Genomic DNA, 14,845 nt, shown 5'->3' on the forward strand with positions numbered 1-14,845 from the left:
TATTTTATGAGAAAAAACAAAATAGATATAATTAAATATTTCATAACCTAAAACTGTTCCCAGAGTTTGATTATCTGTTTCCCCCTCTGTAGCCGGCACTTTATTAGGGACCATGCAATAACAATGTATCAAAAGATTTAGCAACATAAAACTTGTCACATCTCCTTGACGGTTTCCACGGCAACTGCAGCTCAGCCGAACTTTGCATGCAATTGATCTCTCACAGGGGTCTTAAGTCTGCACCAGCTGAATATGAAACACAGAGCGCTCACTATACCCAAGGCGATGCGGCGAATCTTTTTTCTATAGTTAAATGGCGATTTAGCACCAGCATTTTATGGCTTCTACTATGAATGTTTCGTTGGAATAAAGGACAGTTCCAATGGAGGAAAACACAGGAAAAATCAGTATAGACAACATATAGAAGTACAGATAAAAGCCTCTGCCCATGTACCTACTGAAGAAGCAGGTTAGACAACAACCATGGGGCACCAGGTGGGATGGCGCATGGCACTGATGAGTTCTTTGCTTGTTGTAGCACTGTTAATGTGGCACTCGCTGCATGAATCCATATACGGAGAGCTCCACCTAGTGGTGGTTTCAACCTTGCAGAATTATGTCATTTATCAAGTGTCATGGGGGCTCTTTGAGTGGCAATTCTTAATAGGACTTCCAGAGACTTGCTTTGCACTAGAATACTCCATCTATTAGATTACAGAGGTTTCCCCAGCCTTAACCCTTTATGCCCTCAACAGGGATCTAGCGCCCCTGTGTTGGGTCCCCGGAATAGCGGCTGGCTGGTTGAGCAGGCTGGCTGGTTGAGTTGGCTGGCTGGTTGAGCAGGCTGGCTGAGGATGGTCATGAAACCATGTCAATACCAGGAGGTCCAGAAGGGGAACAGGACTGTCTGGTAAAAGAGTGGTAAATATAATGGCCCAGGTCATACAACAGGAATCAACTTAGCAAGGCAGAGTGTGAAAACAACGTGTGAACCAGGTCAAGTTGTGCTTATAACTGGCAGAGGAGATAGAGATTAAGGAGAATAAATGGCTAGCAGCCTCACTTCGGGCTCATGGCAAGGAGTTAATATTGGCATGAGACAAGAGTTAATCCCTATCTCCCTTCCTGGACAGTACCACAAGTTTCAGGACCATTGCGATGTTGCCAGCAATGATGGTGCATCAACGCCTGGGAATAGAGGAGCAGGCACTGACACGGATGTCAAATCAAGTCAGAGAGCAGCTATATTATGGAGTTAAAGAAGTTGTCCTTACCTAATAATAATATTGAGTTATCCTTAGAATAGGTCATCAATATCAGATTGGGTGAGGTCCGATAAATGGCACCCCCATGATCAGCTATTAGCTCAGTTGATGGCTGGGTGTAAACCATGAATGAAGATGTTGTATAGGAGCTGATCTGCAGGTCTCAACAGTGGCTGCTACAAGAGAACTTATCAGACATTTCCACACCCCAAACCATTTATGCGTCTGTGTAGCCCTTTATAAGATAAATGGGCTGATCTCATTATATCCCCAAAGTGATGCTCCAGCAGTGAGAAATCGTGTTTTTGAAGTTCTGTATACATGTGTCTGGAAGTACATTGGGGCCTGATAATGCACTTATAGCTCCTCAACCTCACGCTGTACTGTCTGCCTTGCTCCAAACTCCTCTAGTTGATTGACAGGTCATGGGCTCCAGTACATGGCAGGGAATACGGCTTGAGGTTAAGAAGCTGTAAGTGCGTTGTCACACCCAAATGCACTTCCAGATGCACTTCTGCAGAAGAATCGCTTTTGGGTCATAAAGAGATCAACTTGCTTATCTTTTAAAGGGCTGTACAGACACATAAATGGTTTGGGGGCATAAAAGTTTCTGACAGGTTGTCTCTCAGTTCAATTAAACAGAAGTATGCAAAAAGCTCCCTCTAGTGGAGGCGGCAAGCAACCGCAAAGTACTTTGTGTATCCAAGTTAAAGAAATATTTATACATTGATTAACACAAAATTTGGAACTTATTGAGAGTAACCAAAATGGTGTTCTGATGGGCTGTACATGAACTTTAAAGGGAACTCCATTATTAAGACTAAATAGGCTAGGAAGGTAGGGGGTGTTGATGCAGGTAAATAAAAAAGTTCTAAAATGTTTAAATTCCTGTTGCTCCAGCATTGCCGCTCCCGTGCTCCCCGTTGGTCTGGAATTAATGTTTCTTTTCTAATTTTATTGAATATGGGAATCACTTCCTTTAAAAAAAAAATCTATCAAGAGGACCTTTCACCAGATTTCTCCTCCAATTGCTATTGCTCCACTGATTCTGGAACAGTTTTTCTTTTTCTTCTGTGCCCCTCTGTTCCAAAGTTATACCCCCCTGGTAATAATGGTGCAAATTTTCCAGTTCAACAAACTGGGCGTGTACCACTGAACTTCTCTGTGTTTTGATTGGTCATTGTCAGCAAACATAGAACAGAGAAGTTCTATGGTACACTCCCATTTCATTGAAGGGAAAATTTGCATCTTTATTACCAAGGGGAATAACTTTAGAATGGAATGGCACAGACGAAAAAGAAAAACTGTTCCAGAATCAGTGGAGCAATGGAAATTGGAGAAGGGATTAAGTTAAAATTTTAAAAAATCCAGTGAAATATCCCCTTTAAGCAGCACAAAAGTCGAAAAATAATTTTTAAGTAACAGCAAACATGTTCTCAATGGAGGAGTGGGAGCATTAAAGGACGCGATTAACATTGCTTTAATTAATATGTCCAGTGAGCCGGTGGATATCCATTTATCATGGGGGTTGTGTGAGGGTCATTGAGCTGACATTGGGATACGGGATTTACACAACTTGTAACTATTGGGCATTCAATCTTTGGAGCTTCCTTCAGGTAATTGGATAATATAATTGGGATCTATATACACAGCTGGCTGTTATTTAAAGGGGTAATAGTACGTCAAGAATATAATGATTTTCCATCCCGCATCCCTTGGCTTTGCTGATTTATATATCCATGGCTGAGACAGATGGCTGACCCATTCCTGTACAAGCGCAAAAATGATTATTGCAGCTGCTTTTCTATAACACGCTGTGAAAATGGGAAAAAAAATGTAGTCACAAATATAGCAGAGTTGAATTTCAGCTGTTACAGAGGTTTACCTGCATCCCCATGGAAAACCAATGATAGTACATTGTAAGACACGAGTTGTGGAAAGTGACCAAGTCAGACTTAGAAGATACATGTCAGGTTTAAGAGGGCTCAGACCCCGGAGTCTGTGGAGGTGGATGTCAAATTAGATGTTAGGTATATATTCACCTTTGCTGTGTTAATGCATTCACTACTGCCACACCACCAGGGATGCTGGAATTACCGTAATACCTAAGATCACCAAGGATGATTTATTATTGCATTCACTATCCCCCAGACCACCAGAGATACTGGAATTAATACCTTAGATCACCAAGGGTGATGTATTATTGCATTCACTATCCCCCAGACCACCAGGGACGCTGGAATTAATACCTAAGATCACCAAGGGTGATGTATTATTGCATTCAATATTCCCCAGACGACCAGGAATGCTGGAATAAATACCTTAGATCACCAAGGGTGATGTATTATTACATTCACTATCCCCCGGACCACCAGGGACGCTGGAATTAATACCTTAGATCACCAAGGGTGATGTATTATTACATTCAGTATCCCCCAGACCATCAGGGATGCTGGAATTAATACCTTCGATCACCAAGGATGATTTATTATTGCATTTACTATCCCCCGGACCACCAGGGATGCTGGAATTAATACCTTAGATCACCAAGGGTGATGTATTATTGCATTCACTATTCCCCAGACCACCAGGCATGCTGAAATTAATACCTTAGACCACCAAGGATAATGTATTATTGCTTTCACTATCCCCCCGAACACCAGGGATGCTGGAATTAATACCTTAGATCACAAAGGGTGATGTATTATTGCATTCACTATCCCCCAGACCACCAGGGATGCTGGAATAAATACCTTAGACCACCAAGGATAATGTATTATTGCTTTCACTATCCCCCAGACTCCCAGGAATGCTGAAATTAATACCTTAGACCACCAAGGATAATGTATTATTGTTTTCACTATCACCCAGACTCACAGGAATGCTGAAATTAATACCTTAGACCACCAAGGATAATGAATTATTGCTTTCACTATCCCCCCCGAACACCAGGGATGCTGGAATTAACATCTTAAACCACAAAAGATGATGTATTATTGCATTCGCTATCACCTAGACTCCCAGGGATGCTGGAATTAAAACCTTAGACCACCAAGAATGACATATTATTGCATTCACCATCCCCCAGACCACCAGGGATGCTGGAATAAACACCTGTTGTTGGCAGATTGGCTCACACAATTTGAACAAACTGTGCACTGTGTACCTTAATGTCATATTTATAGTTTACATGGCAGTAATGCAATTCAGAATTGCTATATTCATTGCTCACACATACTTTAGCATGTAGTTGAACTTCTTTGTATTCTGGGGATGCAGATATTAACCCCTTAATGACCTCTGATGTACATTTTTGAAAGGTATAAAGCAATCGCAAGAGTTGAGCCAGCTTCATACCAGGCAGACGCCAGTCATCATTTGCCTGTAACTACAGTGGACAAAGTGCACTTCGATTGCTGAAGTTTAATCACTAAAATGTCTCTGTCAATCTCTCGTAACAGCGCCAATGAGAAAAGAACATGGCTGCTGCTCATCAGCATGACAATGTGGATATCTCTGTAAGGTTTTTTTTGTGTTTTTTTATTCTAAATATCGTAGGTAGGGATGAGCGGACCCGTGGAAGTTTGGGTTCTGATACACTACCCAAACTTTTTATTAACGTTCGGTTCGGGTACCAGAACGTTACACGAACTTAAACCAGTTCCCGAGCCCAACTGAAAACAATAAGGACCCAAAATTTTGAGCTGGAAATTTTTTTCTCTCTCTCTTTCTCCTCCCGGAATTTCCGGAACTCCAATTGCATTCCGTTAGAAGTCCGTGTTCGGCATTTAGCACCAGACACCAACTGTTCAGTACGAACCGTGAACTTTGGGTTTGCTCATCTCTAATCATAGGCTCGGAAGAGGCATTCATACCCCTGGAGTAGTTCGCTTTAATTGTAATTTTTTTTTTTTTATTGCAGCATTGTGGGTCATTTTTTTGGGTTTCAGAAAAGCTAAACTTAATGGGCTTGCCTTGTCTTGAATGATCCAACACCAATAATGCCTTATCCTAGTGGAAAACCCCTTTACAGGCCATTTTTGGGCCCTGCTAATCTAATGGGGATGTCCCTACCTAGAATTCCCCATAGTCAAGATAGGCAGTATAAATTCCATCCATAAGATATAGCGGAGCTGCTTCAGTCTTGTATGGATGATCCCCTAAAATCAGATGAACATATTATATTTGTGATTTACAGATGGAGCATAGTAAATAATGAGCCGTTTGCTTTGATATCAGTATATTCTATGCATAGTCATCACACATGTTCCAGCCAAGGTTATGACTACAGATGACTGTCCCGAAGTTAGTCTGCGTAAGCAACAGGAACTTTGCTGATGAGTAGGAACATCTGAACACACTATACTCAGAAGGAATTAAGTGTTCCTTTATCTCCTTTATGCAGATCGCCTCTTCAGAGCCGAAGAGGACTAGAACTCTAGTGCCACCTATTGGAAGGTGGCACTGGAGTTCTAGTCCTCTTCCTCTCTGAAGAGGCAATGTGCATATGTAATTTCCAAAAGAAGCACTGCATGGCTTATAAGTCTCCTCAATCTAACATGCCAAGCCTGGGTTCTCACTCCTCACAAGGAGAAATGTTACCCCTTAGATCCTTTATCTCCTTTAGCACATGCTCACTGAGCTAGGCTGGCACACCGAGCCTTCATTTAAGGAATAAGAATATTCAGTTGAACATAAGGTTATCGTTAATGTAAGTAATTAATTTAATGACTCTGTCAATGGGCCACCAACTAGTCCAGAACCAAGATAATGTGTGAACCTCACAAATCAAATCCTCCATGACTTTGGTATAATATGTAGTTAGGATGTCCGAAGATGCTTTGGGCTAGGTAGCTATAGAGACTTTGGCATACTACTCTGCAAATCTGCCATAAATTGACAGATGGTGACATCCTGATCTACCATGGTAGAAAAGTATCATAGACTCGCACAGCCACCTTGTCCTCCTTTCAAGCTATTTTCAAAGCACAAGGACGTTGAGCATCGAGCTACTTGTCTTTGTAGTGTAAATTAATCACCCAGAGATGTATTAGGATTGTATAAAATGGAATAAAATGACAGTGATTAATGTTTTTAAGCAATGATCTAAGTGTAATGTAAAAACAATCCTCACGCCTCCTGTATTGGGTCCTAATCCTCAACACTTATACGGGAACCAAGTGGCAAAACTCAAGGGCTTGTCCAATAGACCCCATACAGTATCCACTGGATAGGTGAAAAATGTATGACCACTGGAGGTTCAATTGCTGGAGGTCTAATCACTGGAAAACCAACAGAGTTTCCTGTGTATGAAAGCAGCAGTGTGAGCATGTGCGAACTGTTTATAGATGTAGTATTTTCACATGCTCACTACAGATTCATTTGTGGCGTCCCTGAGGGTTCAGTCGCCACAGAGGTACTGTACCTCAACCAGAGGTGTGGCATCTCCTTCTCTCAGGTAAGGATGGAGTACTGCCCGGGACAACAACACCTGCACTCAACACTACACTACTCCAGGCCAGCTGGAAGGGCAATATGTACTGCTTTCTTCTCGCCCCGTCCCTGGCTGGAGTGGGGGGAACCAAAGTGAGGGAGAACCATGTAGTGGGTGTGGGTGGAGGACGCAGACTAGGGGAGCACTTGAAGAAGATACATATACAGTGGGTACGGAAAGTATTCAGACCCCTTTAAATTTTTCACTCTTTGTTTCATTGCAGCCATTTGGTAAATTCTAAAAAGTTATTTTTTTTTCTCATTAAAGGACACTCTGCACCCCATCTTAACTGAAAAAAAACAGAAATGTGGAAATTTTTGCAAATTTATTAAAAAAGAAAAACTGAAATATCTCATGGTGATAAGTATTCAGACCCTTTGCTCAGTATTGAGTAGAAGCCCCCTTTAGAGCTAGTACAGCCATGAGTCTTCTTGGGAATGATGCAACAAGTTTTTCACATCTGGATTTGGGGATCCTCTGCCATTCTTCCTTGCAGATCCTTTCCAGTTCCGTCAGGTTGGATGGTGAACGCTGGTGGACAGCCATTTTCAGGTATTTCCAGAGATGCTCAATTGGCTTTAGGTCAGGTCTCTGGCTGAGTCAGTCAAGAATGGTCCCAGAGTTGTTCTGAAGCCACTCCTTTGTTATTTTAGCTGTGTGCTTAGGGTCATTGTCTTATTGGAAGGTGAACCTTCGGCCAAGTCTGGGGTCCAAAGCACTCTGGAAGAGGTTTGCATCCAGGATATCTCTGTACTTGGCCGCATTCATGTTTCCTTCAATTGCAACCAGTCGTCCTGTCCGTGGAGCTGAAAAAAAAACCATAGCATGATGCTGCCATCACGATGTTTCACTGTTGGGATTATATTGGGCAGGTGATGAGCAGTGCCTGGTTTTCTTCACACTTATTGCTTAGAATTATCACCAAAAAGTTCTATCTTCGTCATATCAGACCAGAGAATCTTATTTCTCATAGTTTGGGAGTCCTTCATGTGTTGTTGAGCGAACTCTATGCAGTCTTTTATATGTCTTGCACTGAGGAGAGGCTTCCGTCGGGCCACTCTGCCATAAAGGCCCGACTGGTGGAGGGCTGCAGTGATAGTTGACTTTGTGGAACTTTCTCCCATCTCCCTACTGCATCACTGGAGCTCAGCCACAGTGATCTTGGGGTTCTTCTTTACCTCTCTCACCAAGGCTCTTCTCCCACGATTGCTCAGTTTGGCTGGATAACCAGGTCAAGGAAGACTTCTCGTGGTCCCAAACTTCTTCCATTTAAGGATTATGGAGGCCACTGTGCTCTTAGGAACCTTGAGTAATGCAGAAATTCTTTTGTAACCTTGGCCAGATCTGTGTTTTGCCACAATTCTGTCTCTGAGCTCCTTGGGCAGTTACTTTGAGCTCATGATTCTCATTTGGTCTGACATGCACTGTGAGTTGTGAGGTCTTATATAGACAGGTGTGTGCCTTTCCAAATCAAGTCCTATCAGTTGAATTAAACACAGCTGAACTCCAATGAAGGAGTAGAACCATTTCAAGGAGGATCACAAGGAAATGGACAGCATGTGACTTAAATAAGAGTGTCTGAGCAAAGGGTCTGAATACTTCTGACCATGTGATATTTCAGTTTTTCTTTTTTAACAAACTTGCAAAAATTTCTACATTTCTGTTTTCTTCAGTCAAGATGGGGTGCAGAGTGTACTTTAATAAGAAAAAAAATGAACTTTTTAGAATTTACCAAATGGCTGCAATGAAACAAACAGTGAAAAATGTAAAGGGGTCTGAATACTTTCTGTACCCACTGTATATAGGGAAGCCATCTTTTTAGAGAGTCGTACGGAGGGAGAGAGAGAGTGAGGACGAAGGGAGCAGAGGCTCTTCAGGAGCTCTGCTCGGGAGGCAGACTCGGCCTGTCATGCCCAAGACTGAGAGAGGAGTGGGAGCAAGGGAGGAAGGCTCCAGCAACTGAAGGGATCCCAGGACGGCACCCGTACGCCCGAATCTGCCAGGTGGTAGAGGGATCAGGCCGCAAGAAGGGAACCGGTCCCTGGACTAGCCGAGTTACTTTAAGTCTCAGCTGGAAAACGGGAGGCTTCTGCACTTTCAAAGTGCAGTTGCCACATCCGCACCTAAGCCGCCGAAAAGGGCACCAAGCAAGGTCCGGGAACTCCAATTTGCCCAGAGGGATCTCAAGGTACCTGATCGGGACTTTGTGTGGCTGGCGCAGGGCAGGAGGGAGAGACCCAGCGCGGGAAGTCGGCTAAGAAAGGAACATACAGGGAGGGGTCCCGTTAAGTGTTCTTGAGATACTTGAGGGAGTGCTGAACCCCTGCCTGGTAAAAGCAGCGCGAAGTGGGAGACTGCCACCTGTATAGTGCCACCTGAAGAACCTAAATAATTGTGAGTAAACTCGGATGACTGCACCCCACTTATTTCTACCACGTTATCGCTCCTGCACTACAACACCCAGCATCACCATCTGCACCTACACTGCCCTGGAGCTGTGCTCTGCCTGTGGAGAGCCGCACCAACCCAGCTGCCCTAACATCTGCCCCAGAGGTCTGCAGCAGCGCCGGTACCCATTCACAGGTGGTGTCACGAGACAAAACTGTTATTCACCCCTTCAAGCAACAACCCCCTTTTCAAGAGTGACCCCAGGGTACGGGCCCGGGAGCCGACCACCGTGACATCCCAAGAAGGTAAAAAGGCCCTGGTACCGAGTCCTCCCCATATCCCCCCTGGGCGAGTCACATTCATACAGAGGACTTTGGACCAGTGGGTTTCTCAGTAACCAGACCACCAGTGATCATAGATTTATCATTTGTCCTGTCGATACATGATACAGACTGATAACATTTATTGTTCTTTAATCCGTCGCCATTGTAAATCTACAGCGTGAGATTAAAGCTCCTGCAATCTCGCGTGACCCCAAGAGGAAAACGGAAGCGGTTTATAACTGGTTCTGTCTTCTCTTTTGCCCTGGTTCAAATGAACACTATTGAGCCTTTATTGAACCCTTTATTGAACCCCATCACCACATGATCTCAAGGTGTCTGCCTGGGATAGCAGAGCTGACAGTACTAGCAGACCCAGATCAGCTACAGTATACTATTGACTTGTGTCACTGTACAGATCTGTTTTCCCATGTAACTGAGGCTTCAATTTTTGGGGAATTTTTTCACTTAGGTAACCAATATGTGTAGATTTTTTGTTATACATATGTAATAAATTTAGTATTTCTTTTACTTACAAAACGCCATTAATTTCCTCTAGGCTATACAGTCATTATCATCACTGTCCCCATTGGGGCTCACAATCTAGATTCCCTATCAGTATTTTCTTTGGAGTGTGAAACCAGAGAATCCGGAGGAAACCCATACAAACACGGGGAGAACATACAAACTCTTTGCAGATGTTATCCTTGGTGGGATTTGAACCCAGGACCCCAGTGCTACAAGGGTGCAGTGCTAACCACTGAGCCACCGTGCTGCCCATGTACATGTATATTTTTCATTTTAAAAACAAACAATGGAACTTTAAAGGGGTTGTGCGGAACTTTAACATTGATGACCTATCCTTAGGATAAGTCATAAATGTCTGATCAGTGGGGATAACACACAGCACCCCACCGATCAGCTGTTCCCGGTGTCGGTGGTGACCAGAACTGCTCAGTTGCGAAGCTGCAAAGCATAGCTCCGTCAACTGTATACTGGCCGCGGCCGGGTACTTTACATCCGCCACCTGTTCAAATAAATAGGGGGCAAATGTGCAGAACCCAGCCGCGGACACTATTCCATCCACAGAGCAGCTCCGTAACTGAGCAGTTCTGGCCGCCACCAACACCAGTAACAACTGATTAACTGAGGGGCTGGGGGTCACACCCCCACTGATCAGACATTGATGACCTATCTTAAGGATAGGCCATCAATGTTAAAGTCCCAGACAATCCCTTTACCAAAAATTGCATTCCCCAAAACTGATGAAAACTATGTTATATAAATTATCGGAAAGCAGTGCCAAAAATAACAGAATTTTTTCCTGCCACGTCAGTAAAACAGTAGAAAAGTTCTAGCTGCTGACATGTGGAAAGGCAAAAACGAAAACAAACAAAAAAAAAGAAATATTGGCTGATCCGTTTGGCTCTTTCAGCTGGGTGCTTATGGCCTGAAAGCACCACCTCAGTACTATCTCTCTACTAACCTGAGTTGGGAGTCATCTCCTCATGGCTCCTAGCACTGTGGACTGTTTTAATGGTATGGACACTTTTTGCAGATGGAACATGGCAAACATTTTGTTATTTTGTTGTTTTGGGGTATCTGAGATCAGTGAGCTCATATCTTTCTTTAACTGAGACATTTATGATCAAGGTTTGCCAATTTTGCCATAAAAGTAAGATAGGTGGGGATGGACACCTTGCCAAACTTTTCACCCAACCTAGAGACTCGTAATATCAAAGATGCAAGTGTAAAATAATCAGTGTATGCCTTGGTCTCGGGTTTCCACAACTCCGGCAGAATTTTATGAAGGGGACTGGTCTTGTGCTTCTACTTCTCTTATGAAAAACAGAACTTGGATCCCCTTCAATTTTAATTTTAGTTGGAATCCCTTTCACTAGCTCTTCACGAAATCGATATCTATCATTTTTGTAATTGAGGTGCAATCACATTTGGATATGCTTCTTTCGATAATTAAAGGAAATGTATAGATTGACCATAGGATTAGCCTGGCATGGATGTCGTCTATGAGATAATTAAAGTAATTCTTACAAATATGGAGTAACATAATTCATTAACTATAATAACAAAAAAGGTAATCTCTACCAGACGGAGCCTCCTCTCACATTGTTGGATGTTTCGGATTTTCTTACAGACATAATATAAATGCTTCTGTAAATGTGGAAAGTTATTTTCTGAATGTTTGGTCCAGTGAATTGACAATTGGAATAAACAGGGAAAGATTAGTTTTTGTGGGGGGTGGACTGGTTCATGCATTGTGGTAGAATGTGGGCCCCTTGCCTTTACCCTTTCCCATCCTTCGGTTGAACTTGATAGACATTTGTCTTTTTTCAACAATAACTATGTAACAACTAGCCACAGCCATTTTTATTCTGTATATTTATATGGCACCCACATATTCTGCAGTTCTATCACTCATACACTAGGACGAAAATCGGAAAAAGCCAATTTCATCAGTATGTTTTTGAGAGGAACATACAAAACTCCATGCAGATGTTGTCCTTGGTGGGATTTGAACCTAGGACCCCAGCGTTTGAAGATGATGATGAGTACAAATAATATAGATATTTTACACCCACCTTTTTGTAGTTTATTAGAATTTTCATCGATCCAAAAAAAGAGGTTGGCAAATTCACAGTCACATGCCCAGGGGTTCCCCTCTAAGCGGATAGTCCGAAGAGATGGCAAGGATTCTAGTGTACTGACACTTAAACTTTGTAAGTTATTGTCATTCAGTTCCAAAACTTGTAGGGACTCCAAGTTCTCAAAGGCATCTTCGTGCACCTCCGAAAGATTGTTGTTCCCCAGACTTAACTTTATCAGCTTTTCCGCAGACTTAAAAATCCCGGCATCGAGCTGTGTCAGATTATTGTAACTTAAATCCAGGAACACCAGCCTGGTGGAGGTGCTGAAGGTGCCCTCTTCCAACGAGGTCAATGAGTTGTTCCGAAGATCCAGATAGATCAAATCTGCGTAAAATAAGAAAAGATCCCCCGGGATCGATTGTATGTGGTTGTTGGCTGCGAGGAGTTTTCTTATATCCAAGGGGAAGAGGTTGGGGAGGCTTGGAAGTCCTTGGTCCCTGCAGTCTATTGTGTGATAGTCCAAACATACACAAACAGAAGGGCAAAGAAGACCTAGAGGCAAAATGAGCAGACAGCAGAAGCAAAAAAGAGGTGAAATGCAAAAATGGAAGCATGGCAGCATTGTAAAGGATTTAAAGCAGAGAGTGGTACTAAGACAGAGACATGGTGCATTGCTGAGCAGCAATACCCGGTACTTGTGTGTGAGTGTATCCTAGAGATCACATATCATCATAGATCAGATAGCAGCAGACTTGGGGGAGGGGAAACAAACAGTGGGAATGTTCTATGCATGGAAAATGTATCTCCACTATTGTCGAAATGCAGCCTGAGTCTGTGCCTCGCTGCTGACCAGCTCTCCTCCTTGCACGCGTCTGCTCATGTTCCAAGGATCCTTTTCTTCTCGCCACAAGTCCACATTCGCATCATTTGATCACCTGTGCTGACATTTAGGTTGACATTGTGCTTTGTACGCAGCAATTAAAGTAGAAAAGTGATAAAACAAATCACACAGCAAAGCCTTGATAATTCATAAGATAACGATTCGGAACAGATCTGTAGCTCCCAGGGTTCAGAAAATTATCAGTAATGGGTGGAAAATAATTGGGTTTGGTTATCGACACCTCTATCGTAGAATAACAACGTCATCTTTTCCTGTATGTTATTCGAGGTCAGTGGTGTACCACAGAAGAAGAACGTGATACTGCGATGGAGGACTGTGTAGCCAGGGTTATTTTTGATATCAGATGTTTTACTCCACAAGTCCCTCTACAGTCACCGGAACAGCCCCAACTTCACGTGCCGTTACTTGACTAGTGATTCTGTGGGGGAAGAAGAAGGAAAGATCCATCTTCCAATCCAGGTATATATAAAACAAATTCCTTTATTGGCAAAAAGTAAAAAATATTTGGTAAAAAAGATGAACAAATGCACACCAACAATCTAAGCTGTGAGAGAGGGACTTGAAGGTCCCATCACCACACGCGTTTCGAGTGCTACCTGTGCTCTTAACTTTTTGCCAATGAAGGAATACATTTTATATATACCTGGATCGGAAGCTGGATCTTTTCTTCTTCTCCTGCATATCCTGGACCTGAGCAGTGGTGTCGACCGCGAACTTCCGTGCCGATTGTTGCTTGAAAGGATGAGTTGGACTTTTGCTTTCTACATGTTTTGTGAGGGGGACAGACTTGAGGCTATTACTTGTTGTGTTGCTGAGAGATGGTCTGTATCAAGGATTGGACAATCTTTTTTCTTAGGATATAGGTACACAAGAACCTCCCGTAGTGAAAATGCCACCTCGAAATTCGCAAAGGATAAAGTGGAGTAAAATCGGAAGCATTCAGCATGACGTCCGTTAGCTTGTGCTGCGGATGTTCTCGGCAGCATGAGCATGAGAATTCTTAGAATACCATACACAGCATTGGTACTGGAATATACGACGCTAAATATACAGCACGATACAAGGAAACTTAAGGTTTTATGATAATTGTGCAGTCTAAACTGTTGCCGATCACCCGATGAATAAGCAAATTGATCGTTCATTGGGTGAAATTATCTTTTCGTTTGAACAAAAGATCATCGTTCTCAGCAGCACATTGTGTGTGTAAACAGGAATTGTGCTGCCGAGAACAATGGCAATCTATTTTCACAGAGCGATCTAATATAGTTTGTTTAATTTGCATCTGAAGCCGAGTCGGCGAGTGGACATAGGCTATTTAATGACCACCGCGTGTTACCGGCTAGCAGTCGGTTAACGCTGCGTATTGAGCAATGTAAATACACCTTTACACTTAGGGTGCTTTACTTTGGCAGACTTTCTGCAAGATATGATCGCTGATCGACAATGAAGCAAGCCGATCGACACCATATCAGACAGAATGATCGTTAGTGCTATCACTAATTATCATACAGGTTCACTACTGTCGGCAGCACATCCCAGTTTACACTCTGCAATGTGCTGCCGATAATCCATAATTTTAATGTTCGGAATCCGTACAAACGATGCGATCAAATAACAAACAAGCATTTGTTCTTATGTCATTTCATCAGTGCACGATTACAAGGGACAGTGCTTGCAAATCAATTCTTGTACAAATGTCTTTTCACCCAATCATCGAAAGGACCTTTAAACTGTGCTTTACACGATGACTTCCGATGATCAAAAAAATGCATCTTGAACGTATTTATCAGCATGGCCTTACAGGAATGTCTACAATTTGTAGAGCTAGATCAAAAATTTGCATTCATTACAATATATTAAATGAAAAACTC

The 14,845-nt window shown here is 42.8% G+C and overlaps 1 protein-coding gene across 1 annotated transcript in view; it reads right to left on the reverse strand.

Moving 5' to 3' along the window:
* Nucleotides 1-13,179, reverse strand: part of LRRC38 (leucine rich repeat containing 38) — a 76,733-nt gene extending 63,554 nt beyond the window's left edge. Inside the window, exon 1 of the mRNA XM_073656754.1 lies at nt 12,068-13,179. Within this exon, the coding sequence (XP_073512855.1) occupies nt 12,068-12,695 (628 nt within the window). The 5' untranslated portion in view covers nt 12,696-13,179. The remainder of the gene's footprint in view (nt 1-12,067) is intronic.
* Between the last annotated feature and the right edge of the window lie 1,666 nt (nt 13,180-14,845).

This window comes from Phyllobates terribilis, unplaced genomic scaffold (assembly GCF_046119375.1).
Source record: "Phyllobates terribilis strain yellow unplaced genomic scaffold, ASM4611937v1 Scaffold_12__6_contigs__length_324123572, whole genome shotgun sequence".
NCBI lineage: Eukaryota > Metazoa > Chordata > Amphibia > Anura > Dendrobatidae > Phyllobates > Phyllobates terribilis.